Source organism: Leptonychotes weddellii, chromosome 14 (assembly GCF_054177405.1).
Source record: "Leptonychotes weddellii isolate Sample4059 chromosome 14, ASM5417740v2, whole genome shotgun sequence".
Taxonomy (NCBI): Eukaryota; Metazoa; Chordata; class Mammalia; order Carnivora; family Phocidae; genus Leptonychotes; species Leptonychotes weddellii.
This window is the reverse complement of record NC_138382.1, coordinates 76,615,987-76,639,716: the sequence shown is the minus strand read 5'-3', so window position 1 is coordinate 76,639,716 and position 23,730 is coordinate 76,615,987. Positions and strand designations below refer to the sequence as shown.

General features: G+C 43.1%; 1 protein-coding gene across 5 annotated transcripts in view; it reads left to right on the top strand.

The window, feature by feature from the left end:
• The window catches only part of MED27 (mediator complex subunit 27), a 183,648-nt gene that overhangs the window by 56,871 nt on the left and 103,047 nt on the right, over nt 1–23,730 (top strand). For 3 of the 5 annotated variants that reach the window (XM_081803832.1, XM_081803831.1, XM_081803828.1), the window contains exons 3-4: nt 7,626–7,756; nt 20,256–20,285. In XM_081803832.1, coding sequence (XP_081659958.1) covers nt 7,626–7,756; nt 20,256–20,285 — 161 coding nt within the window. The remainder of the gene's footprint in view (nt 1–7,625; nt 7,757–20,255; nt 20,286–23,730) is intronic. The other 2 variants (XM_081803833.1, XM_081803829.1) reach the window with 1 other exon arrangement.

Sequence of the window (23,730 nt, the reverse complement as noted above, 5' to 3'; positions counted from 1 at the left end):
TTTATTTATTTATTTGAGAGAGAGAGAATGAGACACAGAGAGCATGAGAGGGAGGAGGGTCAGAGGGAGCAGCAGACTCCCTGCTGAGCAGGGAGCTCGATGCGGGGCTCGATCCCGGGACTCCAGGATCATGACCTGAGTCGAAGGCAGACGCTTAACGACTGAGCCACCCAGGCACCCCTGCTATGACTTTTTAATATATTTTATTTTATTATTATTTTTAAAGATTTTATTTATTTATTTGAGAGAGAGAATGAGACACAGAGAGCATGAGAGGGAGGAGGGTCAGAGGGAGAAGCAGGCTCCCCTCAGAGCAGGGAGCCCGATGCGGGACTCGATCCCGGGACTCCAGGATCATGACCTGAGCCGAAGGCAGTCGCTCAACCAACTGAGCCACCCAGGCGCCCAACATTACAGAGATTTAAAGAAAGTAAAAGGCTGCTACTCATCCTCTCTATTTGCTTCTCTGACAGTTTGTGAAGTTGGGACAGTTGAGGGTTCATGTGCAGGAGGAAAGAAACCCAAATGGCATTTAGCATGTAAATGATGCCCCAGTCAGGCAGCAAAACCGCCCTGACTTGGGTCCTGCTGTCCTAGTAATTGAAAGGCCTGAAACCCAGCTTCCCAGTAGAGAACAAATAGGCAAATAAATTGGAGGCTTCCTTCTTATGGTTTATTGATGCTGTTTTGACCAAGTTAAAAAGATCATTTACCCATAAAGGCTCAAATCTAAGGTTGTTTTTCTTTCTTTCTTTTTTCTTTTTTTTTTAATATTGGCTATTTGAAAGAAGCGTTAGGAGATAAAAGGAGGAAAGAAGCTAATACCATTAGCTAATATTTAGATAAAAACCCAAGCAAAACAATTAGATTTATGGTATTTTTCTGTAGCTGTTTTCCTTAGCACAGATAATAACAGGCTTGCTTGTTTTTCTCCTTAGGATTATGTTCAAAAGAAGAATCAGAGCTTTATAGTAATACATGTTTTTTTTCTCATTAGCTGGAAACAAAATATATTTCAATAATGAGGGGCAAAGGTCTTGTAACTCAAAGTGGTGATGAAGTGTTCCTGTTTTTGCACAAATATTAGGTCTAGTTTAATGGTTTAGGGGAAATAGGGATTGCATGAGAATCTCAGATTGGCCCCCGCCCCCACCCCACCCAGCCACATCCACATATCCCAGCTGTATGGGGTATGACTTGATCCAGGTGTCATACTATCCTCACATCAAGGCTGTGAGCTTTGGTGTGTTCCGTTGCACCTGGGAAGGATTTTCAACACACTCATGCCAACCAGCACTGGCTGTTTTGGCTTGGGATCTGCAGGGGAAGTGATACTACACGACTAATGTCCTTGCTTACTGCTCTCATGATGTATTACACACATTCTTAAAGAGAGTCCCTAAGTAAAAACAGATTATATGTGTGGACTCTCCCGGACAGTAAGAGAATTTATAAAAACCTATTAGGCAGTAGCACAATTGCCCCAGCAGAGAACAGTAAATAGCAGAGATGCCAGGAAGGTTAAATGTGTTATTGCCGAGTCTAAAATTTAGATTTTTGGACAATATTGAGGTTTCTATGATTTCTTAATTTCTTTTCTCCACGGTTTTTAACCGTGAATGATATTAAAGCCTTAAAATGATAGAATTTAGAACTTTCCCAAACAACCCACATGAGACATGACTAGAGTCAGTAGAAGGGAGGAACATGTGACATCTCGGTACCTAAAAGAGGTCCGAGTGAAGGGAGCAAACAAAGGAACAGATCCCAGTGATGCTAGCTAACATCGTGTTCCTTGAGCATAGTCTCAGTTCCCTGTCTGGGAGGAGTCACTGTGCTCTCCTGCTGGCAGAGATCACAAATGTCAGGTCCTCCAGGTAGAAAGATGCAGCACACTTAGCCCCTGCCCCCCTGCACCCTTCCCCTCTGGGCATGTGTGACCTTGGGCCAATGACTTCTCTAAGGCCCGAGTCTCCTCTCCTATAAAATGGGGGTGGGGGGCAGGTGGAGGTTGGTGTCTCCAAGGCCCTTCTTTGACATTAGAGTTCTATGATTTGAAGTCATCCAAGTGCAGTCCCTATAGATGCCTTATCCTGAACTCAAACCTGAATAGAGGTTTAGACATACCCATTATTTTGGGCAGTTAGAGGAAAGAGGGGTTCCTTGTGGTTCTGCTGTGACGTGAGCCCCTGCAAAGCAGTGTGTTTGCTTCTGTAAGTGCCCAGCCTTAAGAGGACTGTCTGATAGGGCCATTCTGTTCTCTCTATTGGCTACAGAGACAGGCCAGGCCAGGCCATAGCAGTTCTACTAATCTGCCAGTCAACTTACCCGTTGACAAATTCATTAGCTACACCTGTATGCAGTACACTCTCGATACTGTTGTGAATGCAGAGTAATCAGTAACAAGGTCTGCACCCTCAAGAAATGTCTCCCCAGGTGGCCAGCTTAGCTTCATTCCTGGACCAAGAAATAACACAAGGCTGCCTTTCCTGGCTGCCAAGTCCCAGTGACGGGCAGAAGCTCTGTGCTCAGAGAAGGGAAACTGTCCTGGAGGGACTGGGGGAGGAGGTGGCAGGGCTCCATAGCCTCTTGATCTCTTCCTCCCCTCCCGTGGGCCCTTTGTCTAAGCCAGCCAGAATTTGTTTAACTTAGTTCTGTCTCACTCCTCACCCAAACGGTTTAGTTACCGGAAGTACCAGTCTGTCTTGCTAGTATTCTTAGAAACTTATATGAAATTGTACTTAAAGTTTTTAAAAATAAAGCAAGCTATGTCTTAAGGTGAGGAGAACTTTTTTTTTTTTTTTTTTACAACCCCCTCCCCGCCAAAAGAAGCCTTCGGTGAATCTTTGAAAAGGAGATCATGATTTTCACAGTGGGGAGAATCAAACCTTGGTTGACCTGGCTTATAAATGTTGAGAATTTTGAATGTCCTGTTTTCTTAAAGTGGGATTCAGGCCATATGGCATGGATAGGATAATATTGGGAGTGAATAGATGCTGTACCATGGACCCCAGAGAAGTTTTAGCAAACGTTTCAGCTATTATGTGCTAGACCTGATTGAATGCCGCTGGCTTAATTAGTATATTGAATGTGATAGGTATGGTGACTTTCCTTCTATTTGCTCCTCAAACTTCTGTCCGTTGCACAACAGATCCTCTCTCTGTCTTGGAGCAGATAGAAACATTCAGAACAATGTGGAAGACAGCCAAGTGGAGAGCCAACCAAAGGACATGGTTGCTCATCTGATTCTCTGAACCCAAGATATAAGGCAGAAACTTTGCATTTGAATCCTGTTTTTTACAATTTACTTTAATAATATTTCCTTCCAGTATGTGTTGTTATTTGTAATTTGAAACATATTAAAGCTAATTGAATTAGGCCTCAGAAATTTGGACTTCTTTAAAAGCGGATTCTATAAAGAACAAGCCTATCAGGGTGAAAAGGGTTATTGCGTGAAATTGTGGGGACATTGTTTCGCCATTTTATGATGAAACCAGATACCCATGTAACTCCTTCAGAAACCCAAAGGAATGAAACTTCGGAGCTCGAGGAGAAGATAGAATGCGTGTTTTGTCGAGAGGGAAGTGAGATGTGTAAGATCACACAGCTGTCATTAGTAGCAGAGTCTGGTTGCACATCTTCAAAGAGGATGCTGGTTACAGAGGTTGTCGGTCTGCACAGGAAAGTTTACAAGGACCTTACCTTGTAACCCTTGGCACTTACGCATGTTTAATATTACTAAAACAGTGTTACCTTATTTTTATTTTTTTTAAGATTTTATTTATTTATTTAAGAGAGAGAATGAGCATGAGCAGGGGGAGGGGGAGAGGGAGAGGGAGAGGCAGACTCCCCGCTGAGCAGGGAGACTGACGCCGGGCTCGATCCCAGGGCCCCGGGATCATGACCCGAGCCGAAGGCAGACGCTTAACTGACTGAGCCACCTGGTGCCCCCAAACAGTGTTACTTTAAAGAAAATATCCAGTAAATCAAGGTTTTCCTAATTCTAAGGTCTAAGAGCTCATTATGAGTTGTTAAGATTTTCCCAGGTTTAGAGGTAATTTGTAGACGTAATTGATTAGAAAGGGCTACAGGTTGCGAACTGACCGAAAAGTCCTAGGTCAATCATAGAAATTAGGAAGTTGACAATAATAGCAAAATTGCAGCTGAGAGAAATGCTCTCTAAATCCAAAGAACATTGAAATAGCTATTAGCATGGAAAGGCAGTTTACCAGTAAAAAAAAATGCTCGCCACATCAACATTCCCATTCCCCACATCTGTGTGAGGTGGAAGTTAATAGATTGTTTTCTTTCTCACCCTCTTTCATTTTATTCTTGCTGGTTAGTGGAGAAATGATCTTGGATAGAAAAATCTCATTAGAACTTTGATAAGTTGCTTTTTGAAATAGAGTTGTTTCCATGCCACAGACATTTGGAGTGAAGTATGTTTATTGAAATATATTTTTATAGAAAATATTACAGAACCTGTAATTGAAAACTTATGGCAGCATTTTGGGGAGTGATATGTTCTTAATGTTAATTTGTGGATTCGCTCCGAACTCCCTTCTGCTGTTTTAGAACCATTGGCTGAGTGAACGTATTCCAAGAGTCTTTTCAGATCTAAACTGTGTTTCATGGAATGGAGTATTTGGTGCTTAAATAATGTATAAATCCAGTTGGACAGGATCTGCCTGTCAGTTTTATTAACTTTGACCTTTTCTCCCATTATAAAGATGGTTCGGTAAATATTTAATGGGCCCCTTATAGATCTTGACAGTCGGAGCTGTGTTCCTGGAAACTGGGATACGTATATAAGATTAACAAATGTCGCTTAATCACTATGAGTCAGCTTTGAAGGGCAGGTTTTGTTTTTTTGGAAAGAGGAGTCCTTCCCTCTCCGTGTGCTCTTAGAGGTGCAGTCTATGTTGAGAGCACCCAAGATGGTAGACATTTTAAACCCTTTAAAAGATAGCAGCTAGCATGCATTTCTGCTGTTTTGGGTTTTTTTGTTTGTTTGAGCAAATGATCAAAATGATGCTAGGTGGGCAAAATCACCCTGCCACTCTGCATAGTTAGCAGGACTCTTCCACTCAAAGAGTCAGCAGGGCCAGAATGGCTGAGCTTGCATGGACCCTAATAAGATACAAAGAAGGAGGAGAGCCAAAAGGAGAGATGATTCCTTGAGCCAGGAGGGGACCCCTGCCAAGCTGTCTTTTCCTTTAATTCCATAAAACCCCATGCATATTGCACTCATTGCAAATTCTGGTGGGGAAGATCGAAACCCAAGTAGCTGACATTTTGAAACATTGTCTTTCAAACTTGTACTGTCCCTTGCTTCCATTGATTTCCCATTTAAGAAATCTGTAGGAGAAAAACAAATTTGAGCAAAATTCATTGGTCTGAGTTGTTAGAGCCAAATTATGCACCCCCCTTTCCACCCTGAGAAGAGCTCCATTTTTATTATGAATGTGATACATCTTTGTCTTGTATTGTGCAGCCATAAGGCTCTCACAGCAAATCGACCAAGTAAATCAAGAGCCTGTTAAAAAGCAATATGGATGCTCCAAACACAGACATTTCGGTCTTACTGGGTCACTGGATATCTTCATTTTTATGGCCACTTTCAAGAAGCAGATCATTTCAGTTGGTTCTGTTTTCTTGCTCTATTTGTACGCAGCCCACTGGCTTTAGGTGAGCCATTTATTTTTCAGAACGTTATTACCCTTTGCATGCAGGGCCCAGCCCCTTTGATATGGTGGTCACCAGTGTCATTACCAGGAACTGTAATGTAGCTGACTCTGCAAAGGATATCTATGCCTTGAAGGAGCATTTTGAAAAGAAATTGATTCAGAGCTTCAGAGTGAATTACTATTTGTATGTTTAGTTAATTCTAAATAAATGTTTGAAGGACCTTGCTTAATTTGAGAAGGGAAGAAGAAACATACTGGATGTTATAAATGGTCTCAATCCAAATTCTTAGCTTGGCATTTTCACATTTGAATGTTTTATTTACATCTGTTCAAAATTGGAATACCTTTCAAGGATAATTTTATTATTGAGAGATTGATGACAACTCTTAAGATCTACATTACAAAAGTATGGGATTAAAAAAGGAAGATAGCAGTCACTGTCACATGTCAGATTGGATATAAGCTTCACTTGGCAAAGAGTGAGAATGATGAGTTGTATTTTAAAACAAAAGATCCTGATGGTAGGAGATGAGGGTGGGGAGGGGGGGAGACTGACTGCATTGGGGCACAAGGGAACTTTTGCAGTGATGGACATTGTCTGTACCTGGATTGGGATGGCAGTTTCACAGGTATAGACATTATCATAAATCATCAAACTATACACTTAAAATGTGTGCATTTTATTTTATGTAAATTGTAACTCAGTAAGGTGGATTTTTTTTTTAAAGTCCTGTTGGGTTTAGAATTAGGCAGTGTTACTTCTCCTTTCCAATAGCAAAATGGAGGTCTAGAGAAGTAAAATGACGTGTCCTGAGTAACTTCGAAGCTCAGCAGTTTGTCCAGAACAAAGCAAAGGATGCAGGCCTGGAGCTCACTGAAAGTATTTTGTGTCCTTAGCGGCACTGTGTTGTTCCAATTACATGTACACAGAGTGAAACGAACTTCTCCATCCCGTTCTCTTTGGTGAGCCTGTATCCATTTGTATGCTTTGTTGTTAAGATATGCTCAGGAGCTTATTCTTATGACTGATACTTGTATCTTCAGCACTGAAGACAGTGGCCCAGTGGTTCCGAATGTTGAGGCTGCCCACACGGTGTGTTTCATACATGTTTATGATAGGCCATGTTGTGCTCCCAGTTAATGCAGTAGGCTACCCAGTTATGTGGTTTTTATTATAAGCAAGAGTTCCCAGAACTAATTTGTCTTTAAGGAATCCCTGTGGATCTTCTTATAAAGAATGACATAGGCTTTAAAAAACCATTGATATAAAGCATATATGAAATAGTAGTGAAAAATAAAGAAGAAAGAAAAAATTACTTAAGTTCTGCTACTTAGGAATAGACCGTTAACATTTTTTTTTTTTAAGATTTTATTCTATTTATTTGAGAGAGAGACGCACACACAGGCTGTGCAGGTGAGGGGAGCGGCGGGGGGCGGGGGGGGAGAATCCCAAGCAGGCTCCCCGCTGAATGTGGAGTCAATGAGGGGCTCTATCTCACAACCCTGAGATCACGACGTGAGCCAGAACCAAGAATCGGATACTTAACCCACTTAGCCACCCAGGTGCCCCTATTACTGTTAATATTTGAGAGACCATCTTTTTAAGTGTCTCTCCATTTACAATGTAACCTGTTTTTGTTTTTTATTCAACAAAATGATGTCGTAAATTTCTTTCCATATCTTAACCAAGTTCCCAGTTATTGTTGGGCATTCAGGTGGTCGCTGGTTCTCCATCATTAGGTAATGCTGTGATGAACAACCTTGTCTACGCTTCTTTCCGTTTGTCTCAGTAGCTCCTTACAAATACATTCCTTGAAGCAAAATGTTAGCCGCTGCATTTGCCGTGATTTAGAATGTTCTAAGGGGGTAAGATACATCAAGTATTGGCCTCCGTTTACCAAGCGGTATTTTTCTTCCCCTTTTGTTTTGTTTGTGCAGTTGCAGTACCATGCAGGTCTGGCGTCTGGCCTTTTGAATCAACAGTCCTTGAAACGCTCTGCTAACCAGATGGGAGTATCTGCTAAACGGAGACCGAAGGCTCAGCCCACGACTCTTGTCTTACCACCTCAGTAAGTAATGGGTTTGAAACAGTTCTTTTGTCCTGGGTGAACTCTCCTTGGTGCTTGTTTTTGGTGAATGGAAAGTTATTTTTTGTGAAATTATTCTTCCTTTTGCCAAGGTACCTGCTAAGATTAGAAACCCAGCACACAGGTAACATCTTTTTGCATAGATCTTAAGTGAAGCAGTGATGATGAGCTTTGTAATTGACATACTTTGTGTAACTTTTCCACCTAGGATTTAAAGCTACCTCATAGCCTTTTCTTTATTTCCTTGTCACAGTCCCAAAGTTGGCAGAGCCTAAGTACGGTTGTCCTTATTTCACCGATGAGACAGCTGAGGAGCACATTTTGATAAGCTGCAGGCCGCCTAGAGAATCTGGGGGAGCTGGGATTCGAGTCGTGCTAGGCTCACTTGTTCTCTTTTAAACTCGTAAAATGTGAGCCCTTCTTTTTCCTAGTAGGAGAGATAAGAGATACTGTGAGGTTCAGAAATGTACAGCATGGTGATTGTTTTCACATGTGCACACCTCCATGTAGCTCCACCCAGATCAGGCCACGTGGCCACCGCTTCCAGAAGCCCTAGAGGGCTCCTCCCCATGTTCCCAGTCTGTACACTTGCTGCCTCCCTACCCAGGTTTAGCACTGTTCCACCTTCTTTGAACGATTGATTTTTTACCTGTTCTTGAACTTCATATCATTGGAATCACACAATATGTAATCTTTTGTTATCAGCTCTTTTTCACCCAGCATAATGTCTGTTAGATTTATCCAGGTTGTTTGTTCTTTTTTGTTGCTATGTAATATTCTTTCGATTATGCCACAAGGGATTCATCCGTTTACCTGTTGGGTTATTTTGTGCTAGAAGCCCTGGTAGATGAAGGCCAGGGCTCACTCTGTGTGGAATCAGAAATGTGAACACACCAGTCTTTGCTGATAGCTTCCCTGTGAGCATGCACACTCCCCTGAGCAAGGCCATACTCCCAAACGGCTTGGCTGGGACTTTAGACACGTTCCCTAGCCTGTCCTGCCCTCCTATTGTACCCTCTTTTGGTTACATGCTCAGTTACAAACTACAGCTGACACCTTGAACAATGCAGGGGTCATGGGCACAGTCGAAGATCTGTGTATCTGTGTATTACTTTTGGTTCCCCCCAAACTTAACTACTGATAGCCTAATAGTGACTAGAAGCCTACAGATAACATAAACAGTCGATTAACAGGTATTTTGTATGTTAAGTGTATTATATACTCTATTCTTAGAATAAAATAAGCTAGAAAAAAGAAAATGTTATTAGGAAAATTAAAAGGAAGAGAAAATACATTTATAGTACTGTATTGACAAAAATATCATATATAAAGTGGACCCATGCATTTCCAGCCTGTTCAGGGATCAGCTGTACATTTTAAAATTTCCAGTCCAGAGGAATGTTTCCAGGTGAGACTCAGTTGTTTGCCTTTATGCAAGATTTCACTTATTTTCTGTTTGATTAGGAAATATTGTACCTGCTATCTGTAGGCACTGTCCTAGGCTGTGGAGGATACAATCGTGAGCAACACAGATGTGGTCCCACCTTCCTGAAGCTTTTTTTTGCTGGGGAAAGAAGACCAAAAAAAAAAAACCAAAAAGCCCTAAACAAATTAACAAATTAATAATTTCCGGTTGTGATTGGTGCTTAGAAAGGAACACATAGGGTAGTGAGGGATGGGATTGGGGAAACTGCTTAGACCGCGTGGTCAGAGGTCTCTCCAAGGAGAAGACGTTAGGTGGAGAGAGGCCAGCAGAGAGCTGGGAGGTCACGGAGGATGCCTCAAGATCTTTTCCCTCATCACTGGACACTCGCACCCCCATTTCTGTGATTTTTCAGGCTTTCTTCACAATTAACATTTGCTTCCAGGAGAAGAGGAGCATAACCAACCAGCCTCCAACAAGTTATTTTTTGCCTGCCGCATGCACAGGTGCACGGTTTTCAGACACTTGGAGTGATGCAGAGCGGAGAATTTTCACTGTTTGGTAGAAGGCTTCTGAAGGAACATTATCTGTTGTTTCTCATATGTTGATTTGGTGATTCTGCAAATCTCCAACTTTCAGCTCTCCAAAGTCTAATGGGCCTTGTAACTTGTCATTTTCCCTGCATGGATTGTCTACTGAGGCAAGATGTTTGGTGAGAAGTGAAAGACTTTCTAATGGTCCCATTAGACTGGAGCCAAAAAGTGTTTGTTGCTAACTCTCTCTTGACAAAAGTCAGCTCTTAGTCCATCTGTTCGCCATTTGTTCATTTGCATTGGCTTGAAACCTGTTTACAGGTGACATGCTATTATGAGGACACTTAGAAACTATTTTAAGCACCAAGGCAATCAACAGACTCTCTTCTCATGCCAAAAAAAAAAAAAAAAGGTGTTCACAACTGTCTTTATAAATTTATAATAAATCACTCAAAATACTTAGTTTCAAAGAGAAAAGTGGTTACCGTGTCCTAAGAATACAACGTCGGAATGATTTCCTATACTTAGTAGCCTGTCTCCTGTGAAAATTGACTGCTGCCTTTTTACATCATTGAGCTTTTGGGGCTCATGCTATTGTGGATCCCTTCAAAGACCTGTCCAGTAGGCAGGATCTATAGCTAAAGGACATTCAGTGCACTTTTATTGAGCACCTACTATGTGCTTCTTATTGTGGTAGAGTCAGGAATAGAAATACCAGCAAGACAAAGCTGCTGGACTAATTGAATCCAAAAATTTTTAAATTAAAACGTAGGCCACTAGTAATATATACATATTGTAGACCTTGAACAAACCAAAGATGACACGAAAGGAAAACATAATAATACTGTCACACAGAGAAAGTTATTGCTAAGGTTTTGATGGATATTGTCCTCAACTTTTTCTATGCATATATAATATTTAAAAACAAGAAACAACCTCCAAAAGGGATTATATTGTAATGTTCTGTATGACATCTCAACATTTATTGAATGTAGTTGTTAGACTTGAAGGTCATGTAATTTTATCTATGGAGCATTTAAATTTGCATATTAATCAGCCATGTTGTGGCTGTATTCTGTAGAACAGTGCTAATTACAAAATTTGTATTACAAGCGTGACATGACCATAAACTAACTTTGTCATTAAGGAAATCCCTTATAAAACAACACCCAAACCCTCCAGGACGGGTGCATTAGTCATCTATTGCTGCATAACAGATCGCCCCAAAACATGGTGATTTGACAACAGTAAACATGATCTCTCACATTTTTTGTGGCTCAGGAATCTGAGAGTGGCTTGGCTGCATGGTTCTGGCTCAGTCTCTCAGAAGAATGCAATCAGATATCAGCCAGAAATGCAATCATCTGAAGGTTGGACTGAGGTTTGGAGGTCTTGTCCAGGGTAACTCGCTCACATGGCAGGCGAGTTGGTGCTGGCTGTTGACAAGAGACCTCAGTCCCTCTCCACAGGAGGCTTGAGTACCCTCATGACTTGCGGGTGACTTCTCCCAGAGCAAGCCGTCTCAGAGAATGAGAGCCAGGTAGAGTCGATCCTTTTTATGACCTAGCCTCCAAAGGCACAGCATCCATTCCACCCCATTCTGTTAGTTAGAAATGAGTCACTAAGTCTGACTGATGTTTAAGGAGAAGGGATGAGGCTCTCCCTTTTGAAAGGAGGATTATCAAAAAATTTGTGGATGTTTTTTAAAACCACCACAGTTGCCAATGAGGAGAGTCATGGCACAGAGGGAAGAAGGGTTGAGCCTGTAAGCCCCATTCACTTATTTATTCGGCAAATTATTTACTCAGGGCCTACAGGTATTTGGTCCTATGCGCTGTGCTGGGGATTTGGAGATGCATAAGATAGAATTTGGCTTTCACGAAGCTCTGAGCAGAAACAGAGGAACAAACAAGTAGCAGGGAATCCTAGTAATGTGTGCCAAGTCGTAATGACATGATCCCAGAATGCTCAAGAAGGCCACAGGCAGGGCGCTGAGAGAGATCCACGCTTAGGGAGGCCTAGCCAAACTTCACTGAATTTCTCCACTGCCAGGTGAAAGATGGAAGCCTGACTTTATGAAGAGAGCTTGATGCTTTCTCACATTGGCTTACAGGATTCTAAGGAAAGAGTTTATTTCTCCGTGGAGGACCAGTGCTGGGCCCCATACTCACCCTCCTCTGGACCTCTGTCGATGCAGTGACAGACGGGTTTCTGCGTTGGCTCGTGTCAGCATCTGGATGGCAGTAAGTCTGCCACAGCAAAACTCCTGGCTATGCCTAAGTGTGCTGAGACCACAGGCATGGCGAGAATTCAGGAGATTTGCACAGTGTGTTTGTTTTTTAAATGCAGTTGGCATGAACAGTAGTAGTCTTTGAATTGACTCTGATTCTCCCCTGAGTTCCCGTAGGATTAGTGATTCATGGGATTAATGATTCATATCTTTCTCCTCCTCCAAAGAAGCTTGGAAGAAGACAAAGATGCTGTTCGTAATGAAAGATCGTTTATCACGTGTTAGCATTCAGAGCGCACTGACGAAGCCACCTCACTTCTGTGATTCCCGAATGGTCGTGTTGAGTCCGTTGCGGAAAGGGCCCGGTCGTTTTCAGAAAGGAGCTGTGTCCCCTGTTCCTGGGTAAACATTATCAGGCTTTTGCCCCTTGTAGGAATGAGATCAGCTAAGAGTGGCTGTCTTACTTGATTGATCTGCAAGTTGCCTATTGAGATATCTGTGTATTTAATACATGTCAGATGTGCCCATGTTTACTTGTGCTTTCTTAGATAACAATCTCACATTCACGACACATTGTTCAGCCTGCTTTTCTGTTAACATCGATACGGGTTTTGATCCATATCGTCAAGCCGAATGGCCTGGGACACCTGGCGGTGGCCTGATGAAGTGCTGACTCTCGGTGGCAGCGAGGTGAGCAAATACTTACGTGTTCTTACTTCGCACACATAGATCTCATTTAGATTCGAGGGGAAAAATTGTTCTACAGAAAGGTTATTTTTAAAAGTATTACCCCATCCAGCCCCTGGAAGTTGTGGGGACAGGCAGTTTCTTTTGTGTCGAGTTATCCTTCGTGAAAAGGTCCTGCCGGCTCAATTAAGGGCACTTTTCCTTTCATAGGCTACCTGTCCTCTGGACACTCAGGAGGCACTGTCCATGCTCCCAGCCAGGGACAGCCCTTCCTCTCCCCTAGTAGGTCCACGCTCGCTCTCAGCTACTCCAGGCCATTCGTCTGCTGGTCTTCTCTCTCTCCCACACCGTCAGGATTCCCCTTTCTCCTGGCTCATTCCTGGTAGTACGCAAACACGCTTACCCACACCCTCCTCCCGTGGGAACACCCGGCTCATAATCCCACTTCTTCCAGCTCCCAGCTCCTCTCTCTCGACAGCAGGACTCCTGGAAAGAGTTGACTTCTCTCCAGTTTCTCGATCAGGCCACCACTGTTCTAATTTCTATCCCTATACCCTAGTCTTGCCTCTTTTAGAACTCCACATAAATGGAGTCCTGCGGAACATATTTTCTTTCCGGTTTCTTTTGCTCCACATGATATTTTGGAGATTCATTTATGTTGTATATGTCAGTGGCTCGTTCCATTTTATCGCTGAGTGGTATTCCTTGATGTTCTTTGGAGTCTTCCAGTACCATTTCCTCAACATTTTGCATCTGTTTCAGTATTATCTACCACCTTTCAGAGTGCAGGGAGTCTTCATGCTCCTGTTCTTGAATGACCTACCTCAGGTTTGAGTAACAAAAACACCACCACCAAAACAGCATGCAGGACAAGCGTTGCTGGAAAGAAATGCCACCAGTTCGGGAGGTAGCAGGGATAATGACACGGCGTGTGCACCTCGGGGTTCCAGTGTTTGAACAACAGATTGCCTTCGGTAGGACCTCTAATTTGGCTATGGGAGTTTAACTGACAGAGGCTCATTTTCTGCCAGCGCCTTGCACACTAATTCCCAGGAAGATCATCGACTTGAAATTACACATGGTGCTTATACACATGATTGGATTCTTTCCAAGATGTGTGGTAAATGCCGCTTCTGTTCTTGAAAGGCAGAGGCTCATGTTGTCTTTTGCTTAATGTGAAACCAACAGGAATCACGGAGAGCAAAGCAGTGGCATAAATCTGTTCTTGGCGATAGTGATGAATGAGGGTGGGAGCTTCTTGGGGTCATTGATGTTGAAACCGAGCAAGGCGAATGTTTGCCAGGACAAAGTGCAGTAAGCCCAGAGCCTCTTCCTGTAGCTTCCTGGCCATTACATCATTATCTTTTCTGTTGCTGATTTTCAAGACATTTTTTTTTTACGTGTTTTTTTCTTTAGACCGCACAGATATCAACCTCCAGGGTTCTATAGTCGCTATCCCATTATAGAAACCTTGGTACAGATGTTTGAGTAGTGACTGCAGATGCACTTCCTTGCAGGGACCTAATTTTCTTCCTGATTACTTGAGCTTGTTTTGCCTTACGAGGATCTTGATATTTGGTTGAGGGCAGAATTTGGCTCTATGCTGATAAGTTTATATTAAATTCTTCAACGTAGATGATGATGGGAGCCCTGAACAAGAATATTTGACATCTCTTTTTGCTGGAGTTTAGCTTGCCTCTGAGCGGACCAACAGTGACTAAACCATGAACGAGGAGCACCCTGGTTCATTGCCACGAGCTTTAGAAACACAGAGCACTGTATCCTGAATCCCTTTCTGCGGGGATGCTCATTCCACGGGCTGACTCTTCCCGAGCTTGGGCTGCTGAGCAGAGCAGGCTGCCTGTATGGCATGTCCCCAAGACGAGGTAGAGGATTTTGCAGCTGTGAGTTTTGGAAAAGTCATCAAAACTTGAGTAGGAACTCACTAAATCCTTCTTTCCCCTACTGGCAAGTACTAAGTAACAATATTCATTAAATACCACTGAGAGGCTGTGTAATAAAGAAATAATCCCAGGCCTTGGTGGCTGTAACTCTCCAGAAGAGTTGAAATTGAGAATATAATTAAAGATTAAAACATTGTTTGCATTCTAGAACATGGAGAAATCTTTGTCTCCATTGCGGGACCATATTAATAAGGAAGAGATCAGTTTCCAATAACCAGCACGGCAGAAGCTCATTTTATTCACATCAGTCGTGTTTAAGCTGTCTGACTCAGTGCCACTCTTGCCTTTTCCCTACAAGACTGGCGCTGCCTCTAGGAACGGTGAGAGGTACCGGCCCCATCTCAGAAAAACGTATCGACATCTCTTCAGGGTCCTTAGTTTGCATAGGAATGTGCACACAGCAAGGGTTACCTTACCTGCACGCGGGTCTTCAATCCTGTAATTCGTTGTCTCCCTCTGTTTCGTCAACAAAATTTTCAGCTAGTTTTCCCTACGAAGGTTAAAAGGTTGGGAGAAAGCTAGTGTGCCTGGCTCTTGTAAGGTTTTATGATTGTGACTAGGAAAGTGGGGAGAATCCTGTCAGGCCAGCATGCCAGCGGCAGAAAGAAACCCTCCGTAGTCAGAGCTCCGTGCAGCGGGGCCGGGAAGAGTCCGGGCCTTGCCCGATTGCATTGTAAAACTTTAACTGCCCAAGCACCATTTCATCTGCTCCCTCTGCTTTTTTGTTGCTGCTCACTTTGTTTTCTATTTGCCTGGAAATAAAATCCAAAGGCATTTTGAGGCCAACGGTACAGAATAGTCTTCCTGTGTGTCCAGTCCACACTATTGCCTCGCTCTCCTCCTTCTTCAGAGTCTCTCGTTGGGGGGTTCGGAGGAGACACACTTCGTGATGGTTCTTGCAGTGTCCTTTCTCGTGTGTTTTATGTGCTCGTGTTATTGGCAGGCAGAGAAGGGAAGCGTGTCTCTCAGTCTGTCACTGACTGGGGAAAGAAAAATGTGGTCCAGTGACTGGGCAGGAAGAAACCTTCAACTTGTAACCGCTGTGACGCTTGACTTTGTGGCTATTCCGTGGCATTTGCCACTCACTGTCTGCCTTGTGTTTTGGTTAGACTGGAAACTTCTTGGGAACTACGGCTCCTTGCCTCTCCTTTCCTGCCTGGGCTTGTCTCAGGTGCTGAGGGCTGAACGAGCATGTCCTCTGGGCTAGTTCCCCTCTCTGCTACCCTCCAGCCCCTGCCCACTGGCCAATAAGGCTGAGAACATCTTTCTACCAGATGTTTACTGCTCATGGCTCTTAGTAAATTGAAAGTATAAGCATTGGGTATTTAGATGGCTGGGAACCAGGTGCCATTTGGACCGACAGAAATATCTCCGGGGGAGGATTTGGAGGTGCCGGTCTGGCCCTGCTGAGTGAGGATGGATAGGATTGGATCTGGAGGCTTGGGTAGCAAGCAGGACCTGCAAGCCAGGCTGAGGCCTTGTAGTGCGCTCCCACAGGGAACAGCAGGCCCTGGGGGCTCATGAGCAGGGGCCGATGTGTGGAAAGGGGTATATTAGGAAGATTAATCAAGTAGCAGAATGCAGATAAATTTGTAGCTGTTTAAAAGATAATTGGTTCATGTTACTTATCTAAAACCCTCTCTTTGGACAGGAGAAAAATCTCTGGGAGAAATAAACGAGGAATCCCTCATAAATATTAATGTAAAAATCTGTCTATGGAGAATAAATATAGGGACATTTTGTTTTAAATGCTCTATGTCGTTGTGCTTCATTAGCATATATGTTGTAAAAGATCCTTTTCTCCCCTCGAGAGAACCATATTTAGTTTTACTAATAGCCGCACGCTGAAATCTGTAGCTTGTCAGGATTGTCATACTTTCGATGGACAGAACTACTCTGCTCTCCTGCTTCAGCCAGAGGGTTTCCGTACTCAGAAGTGCTGGCCCCTGGCAGGAAGCCAGTAGGAAGTCCTGGATCCTGTCTTATTAGCTAGACCCTCCGTCTGGACCTTTGCTTCCTGCTGTCTGGTCCCCTACTGTGTGTGTGTGTGCACATATGTGCGGGCGTGTGCATGTGTGTGTGTTTATACTTGTTACTCTGTAAGCATTGACCAAGCACTTTGTACAGGCTAGGTGTTTGCTTGATCAGGCTGGAACTCTAAAAGTGCAGAAGTCATGCTGTCTATAAACAGAGGAGAAATAAAATGAGTTCTACTTGAAGCATGTTAAGTTGGAGGAGCTCATAGGTCTTGAGTGAAATGATATGATGGACCTGTGTTAAGATACTCCATCCTCCCCTTTCTCAGAAGTGTGTGTGTTGGGGCGGGGATGGGGGTGGGGAGAATGTGATAAAACTTAGCTACTAACTGTTGAAACTGGGGGAAGAGAGCATGATACTGTTGATGAGCTCATTATACTGTTTTATCTACTTTTATGTGTATTTGAACATTTTCACATTTAAAATGTAGGTCTGGAACTTGGATTGTTGTTGAAGAAATAGTTTTGGTAATCAGCTCCTTAGGGGTGGTGGGGGAAGTCTCAAGAGTAGATAGAATCTGCCAGGCGTCGAGGAGGGAGACCAGAGGAGGCCGGCAGGAGGAGTCGGGGAGGAGTCCTGCCACCCCGTGCTCCCTGCCCATCTTGGTGGCACTTCAGCCCCTTACTGCCTGGTTCTGGTCCTGGCCTCGTTCTCAGCTCATCTGTCCCATGTTTATCTCAGACCTGGTATGACATAGACGAGGATTTAAGTCTCATGTCTTCCACAGATACTGAATCAAAGAGAAATTGCATAAAATAGGAAACTATAATAAAGAACTTGGCCATTAAGCACCAAGTCAAATGTGGCAGCCTGCAGAATCAGTTTAAAAATTGTATTTCATTGTATCCGCTAATTGCATTTCTCCTTTACAAGGTGATTTTGTCCAGGAAGACAGCTGTCTAGTGTGGTTATTGACATCACTCTGGCCATTACTGGCGAAGGAAGAGAAGAAATGGGTGGTTGTGTAGTACAGCTCATCAGATAGAAGCTGGATCTTTTTTTCCCTCTTTGGATTTTTTTAATCCATTTTTGCATAGCAAAGAACCGGAGTCTCAGGATTGTTAATATTTCACATATTTCATCATTCCCATCTAACGCTGTTGGGAACTGAAACTTTTTTTTTTTTTAAGTCTTTCTGTTCTTTCTTAATGGAAAGTAATTTTGGTGGTCTCTTGATATGTATCTCTTTTTCTTTCTCTCTCTCTGTCATGTAGGCTATCAGTAACCCATAGATTTTGGCCCAGAAAGTCCCTATTTAGGGTTATAAGTGATCAAGAAGCAGTGAGCCAGTTTCTCTGTTCACTTGTGCCGAAAACTGTTCTATAACCTCTAACAAGTACAGTGACCTCAGTAACATGAGAATAGGCATGAGTAGGAAATGGCTTTGTCTCTTAGCTTGAGACTTTTAGGGCAGGGTGAATTTTAATGATTTTGATCGGGTGATACTAGTCACTCTGATAGTCCTCATTTAGGAATTTTTAATAAGAAAATGTGAAAAAACCCGTTTCAGCGGAGACTGTACTTCCTGAGACGCTAGGTAGATCATCTCCCCAAGTCTGTGTAGTTGTGTCATTGTCTTTCTCTTCGGAAGCAGTTTCTCAGCCTAGATTAAGCTCTGAGCTCAGGCCTGCTGGTCCTTCGGATGAGCTGTCAAGGTCAGTTCTCACTCTGGGGACATTCTGCTAGCTGGGTAGTACAGGCATACCTCAGGGGTATTGCAGGTTTGGTTCTCGACCACCGCAATAAGGTGAATATTGTGCTAAAGTGAATCAAATGAAAATTCTGGTTTCCCAGTTCATATAAAAATTATGTTTACACTATACTGTAGTTCTATTAAGTGTACAATAACATTATCTAAGAACAGCGCACATACCTTAACTAAAAAATGCTTTATTGCTAAAGAATGCTAACTATTTGAGCTTTCAGCAAGGTGTAATCACTGATCACAGATCACCGTAATGAATATAATGCTAATGAAAAAGCTTGAAATATTGCAAGAGTTACCAAAATGTGATACAGAAACATGAAGTGAGTAAATGCTGTTAGAAAGATGGCACTGATAAACTTGCTTGATGCAGGGTTGCCACCAACCTTCAATTTGGAAAAAGTACAATAGAGATTGCAGTCAAACGAGGTAGGCCTGTAGTGGACTCAGTGGGCTCCCAGGCGGAGGGACCAGCCAGCCACATGTGGGTACCCCACCCTTCCCCGGAGATGAGGGGGCCTTTTAAGCAGTGATTCCCAGCCCTGGCTGCACATTAGAATCATATGAGGAGCTCTTCGAGGGCCAAAGCCCCATCATCGATACATTTAAACAGCACCCAGGAAGATTCCTGTTTACATCTGAGATTCAGAAACACTGCTTCAGGAGGGGGTGTAAGGAGCACTCCAGGGTTGGGGGGATCTGGGAAAACCATCATCAGGACATCTCTAGATCAGGGGGAATGACTGTTGTGGGGAGACTTGGCAGAGCTTATTGCTTATGGCTTAATGCCACAGTTGGGAACCTGTTAGAATTTAAAACTCAGAAGAAGGTGGATCCTAACTTGGTTGCTTCCTCCATCAGCTCGCAGATGGGCCCAGTGCTGCCAGTATGTTTCCCTGACCAGTTTTAGCTTGTGACCCTTGGGTCCACAGAAAAGACAGTCTGGTAATGTTTTACTTTTTTCCTTTTGATAGATATTTTATTTTATATTGTGGTTTGGTTCCTCTAGTTAAATTAGTATCTCTAAGCATGTTGCATTGTCATTAAAAACACTTTTAAATTTTTTATGTAAATCAGAACTATACAATTCAGTTTGTTGCAAATTTGATGTGTAGTCTTTTTGTCTTTACATTTTTAACAGCTTTATTGTACCTGCTTAAAGTGTATAAAATTTGACATATGTATATACCTGTGAAATCATTGCCTTACTTACCATTATAAGATAATGAACATATTCTTCACCCTGAAAGTTTCCTCATGCCCCTCTATGATTTTGCTCACTAGGCACCTCTATCCCCAGGTAACCACTGGGCTGCTTTTTTGTCACTGTAGATTAATTTACATTTTCTAGAAGTTTATATAAGTGGGATAATACAGTGTATACTTTTTTTAATGGGACTTTTTTACTCAGCATAATTATTTTGAGGTTCTTCTCTATTGTTGCATGTATCAGTAGATCATTTCTTTTTACTGCTGTATTGCATTCCATTGAATGGATATGACCACAGTTTATCCATTCATCTGTTGCTGGATATTTGGGTGGTTTTTAATTTTTTTTTTACTACTGCAAATAAAATATATTCAGGTACAAATCTTTGTATGGACATATGGTTTCATTTCTCTTGGGTAAACACTTAGGAATACAATATCTAGGCCATGTGGTAAGTGTATGCTTAACACTTTAAGAAATTGCCAAATTGTTTTTCAAAGTGATTGTAGTTCTAGTTACTCCACATCCTCACCAACATTTGGTGTGGTCATTCTTTTAATGTTAGGCATTCTAAGAAGTATGTAGTGGTATTGCATTATGGTTTTAACATGCATTTCTGTAATGATTAATGATGTTGAACTTCTTTTCACATGCTTATTTACCATCTGTATATCTTCTTTGGCGAAGTGCAGAAAAAATGGTGAAGCCTACTACATGAGAAGGTACTTTTGAGAAAGGTCCTTTGATAGCTTTGAAAAGGTATTAATATAGATCCTATCATAGATAAGTTATTACATACTAATTGATTGGTGAGTATCTGTAAAATATCTCCTGTGTGCGCATCATTCCACCAATTGCTGTGGGGAATTCAAAGGAAATAGTAGTCAAAGACTGGAGCACCTAGGAGTCCAAACCCTCCCGGTTTTGCTTGAATGTTTCATGGTGTTTCTCCACCTTGTTCATCTTCTTTCTTTTTTTTATTTTTATTATTTATTTATTTATTTGAGAGAGAGAATGAGATAGAGCATGAGAGGGGGGAGGGTCAGAGGGAGAAGCAGACTCCCTGCTAAGCAGGGAACCCGATGCGGGACTCGATCCCAGGACTCCAGGATCATGACCTGAGCCGAAGGCAGTCGCTTAACCAACTGAGCCACCCAGGCGCCCTCATCTTCTTTCTTATACCTGTGTCACAGCTGTGAGTCTAGAGTTGGCTGGTGCTGGGGACAGGCTTTTAATTTAGTTTGTCCTGATTTTTCTGGTAGGGGGACTTGTCTTCCAACCACTGGAGTCTAGCCTCTTGCTGTTCTTTATATTTAATTGGTATTTATTTGCAGCCTGCTCTACCTTTTATTAACTTTTAAAATTCAACAGATAAAATCTGATATCCATAATGCAAGGTACTGGATAAGGTCAGGGATGAATAAACCTTACTTTTAAGGAACTTAGAGTGTCCTGGAGAGACAAGTGAAGAGGCCATTCGGACCCAAAAGAAGGACATGAAATTGACCCTAGGGAACCAGGAAAGGCTCCCTGGAGGATTGGACTTGGAAAATTTGAAATTTCCATAAATGGACTTAAATACAGTGCTGGTGTTTCATATTAGAATGGCCTACAACAGGCCCGATATCTGGTACCCCGAAAAAAGAGACAACAGGAAGGGGCAGAGGCAAGAAGCCATGAAGACAGGAGTGGGACCTGTTGAGTAAGACCACCCCTGCACCCTCACTCTTCTATCCATGTCTTCTCCTGGAGCCCACCTCCCAGAGAGGTGAAGAGATGCCACCCCCGCCGCTCCTAAGGAGACTTGCTGGGACCCAAGCAGCTGCTTATCCCCACAGGGTCCTATCAGTGCTATCTTCCACAGGTGCTATGATGTGATTGGAAGACTGGGAAACTGCTGTGAAAGTGAGCCTGAGACGCAGGCCCCTTCTCTGGCTTCCTTTTAAGGCAGGCCCCCGCTCACAGTTGTTCTCCCTTACCCATGAGAAACTTTATCAGGCTTGAGTCTCAGATCAAACTTGTAGAAGACCGCAGTCTCTAATCATGGTGGACACATGAAAATAGGATAGGACAGCCTTTTGGGATTCCCCTGTGTGCCCTGCCCACAGATGAACTCCCTTGTGCATTCCTGAGCTGAAGCTTCTCATGCCCCTCCACCTCTCTTACTCTGCTGTATCTGGGGCTCAGGCAGAGGTATTCCTACATAGATCTCTCACAGTTCTTCCAAAAAGCTCTTGGCTCCAGGGGCTTTCCGTCTGTGTAGCTGCCCCGACTCCCCACACAAGGAGTTAGACTTGCTGGGGCTTAATGTCCTCAGAGGAGAAACTTAAGGGTCCTTAGCTAAAAATTCAGTAACTGGTCCCCTCTCCAACCCTAGCCCCCCTCACCTACTCCTACACTTATATCTAAGTGCCCCAAAGACAATATGCTTGTGACTTCCTCACAATCTTAAATAGTTGCACTTCATTTTTGTCATATCATTAAGCCAACATGAATGCCAAGCACAGTAGCTCTAGAAAGATGTTCTTTTCCTATCCAACATATAACAAAATTGATTGAGCTGTTGTTTGTTTGATTGTTTTGTTTTTTTTTTTTTGGTGGGCTTGGGCACCTTGGGAAACGTAAAATAATTGAAATAAGTAAACAAAGCCTCCAAAATCCTTTTCCTTTTCTTCACCAGAAATCCCAGCTTTTCTTGTTCATCAGATTGCATCCCCCAGCCCCCCACCCCCACGGTGTGGCATGCACCAAACTTGACTTTACACATCAGGTGGGGAACTGGGCTGGGTTGTTACAAATAACTTCCCCTCTCCCCAGTTTTTGGTACTTTATTTTTAACAAAGGGTACTTATCATTTAAAGATCTCCTAAGATCAATTAATTCAATGCAGTTCATTCAGCAGACATTTAGACAGTATGTGGCATTGTCCTCCCAGCTGAGGAACCTCTGATACTGTTGAGGGACATGCCTGGAGTGTCATGAAAACCCAGACCTGGAAGAGCTAGGAGGCAGCTACTTCTCTGCCCTCATTTCAGCGTGAAGGAAACTTCACTTCAGGTAGTGAAGCATTTTTCTCAGAGAAGTCACAGAGATTTATTAATAGCAGAGCCAGGACGGGAACCTCTTGACTGTTTTGTTCCTGTAATGCTCCGGCTGATACTCTACCACTGCATCCCACTCTTGGGTGGGTGGGAGTGATAGGGAAGGAAGAGAGAGAGGAAAAAAAAAACCAGGATATTAAAACATTGTGTCTTTTTTGCCGGGGGGTGGTTTCTGAGTAGAAGCATAGAATCGCTATCCCTGTTTTGCTATTCTGAGATTTCTCCAAGTGGGATATTTTACTGATTTTTCCTTGAGTCTTGCTTGCAAACCTGGCAGAAGCCACACGGCCCGTTGTTTCTGGTTCTTTGCAGGTGGAAGGGGATGGTTTCAGCATTTGCATGCTAAGAATTCCAGCTTTCTGCTTCAGCGCTCCTTGTGGCCCTGGAGCTCTGCCCTGTTAGCGCTGCTTTTTGGCAGAAAAGCAATACTTTATCAGCCAGTAGGAACAGATATATCTGTTCTACAAATGAGCCCAGATTTATAGACTCAGAGTTCAAAGAAATGAGATGAGAGATCACCAACCAGAGCTGAATCTACAGTGAGGGAAGAACCACCATAGGACTGGTTAATAATGAAAGCAGCTACGAAAGGCACTCATTTTCGTTTGTCCTCTCAGAGGTACTGGTACTCTCCTGGCTGACACTGAGGCTCAGAACCTGTGCAGTCTCCTAGCTGGGAAGTAGGGGCACTGGGTGGGCACTGGGATTCCAGGAGCCACAGCATCTGAGCTATACAGGGCAGGGTTGTGCACCCCTGTCCTAGGTCAGGGTTTCCTCAAGCAGATGCTGAGATGGAATTGGGGGTGCAGTATATTTAGTAGGGATCAACACCTGTGAAAGGAAGGAGGAGAAAGCAGGCTTGGACAGGGGGTGGCTGTCAGCCGTGATGCAGGCCTGACAAAGCCTTTTCTACCCGAGAGATCTCTGGAGTGGACCTGACCTGTGAAAGCCTTCCAGTCTTTTCTTCTAGACCCTCGACAGTCCGACCACTCACTACCGCCCATGAGTCTATATGTCATCGAACTCTGTCACTTGTTTTTCCATTCAGTGCACTGCTTAAAGCACT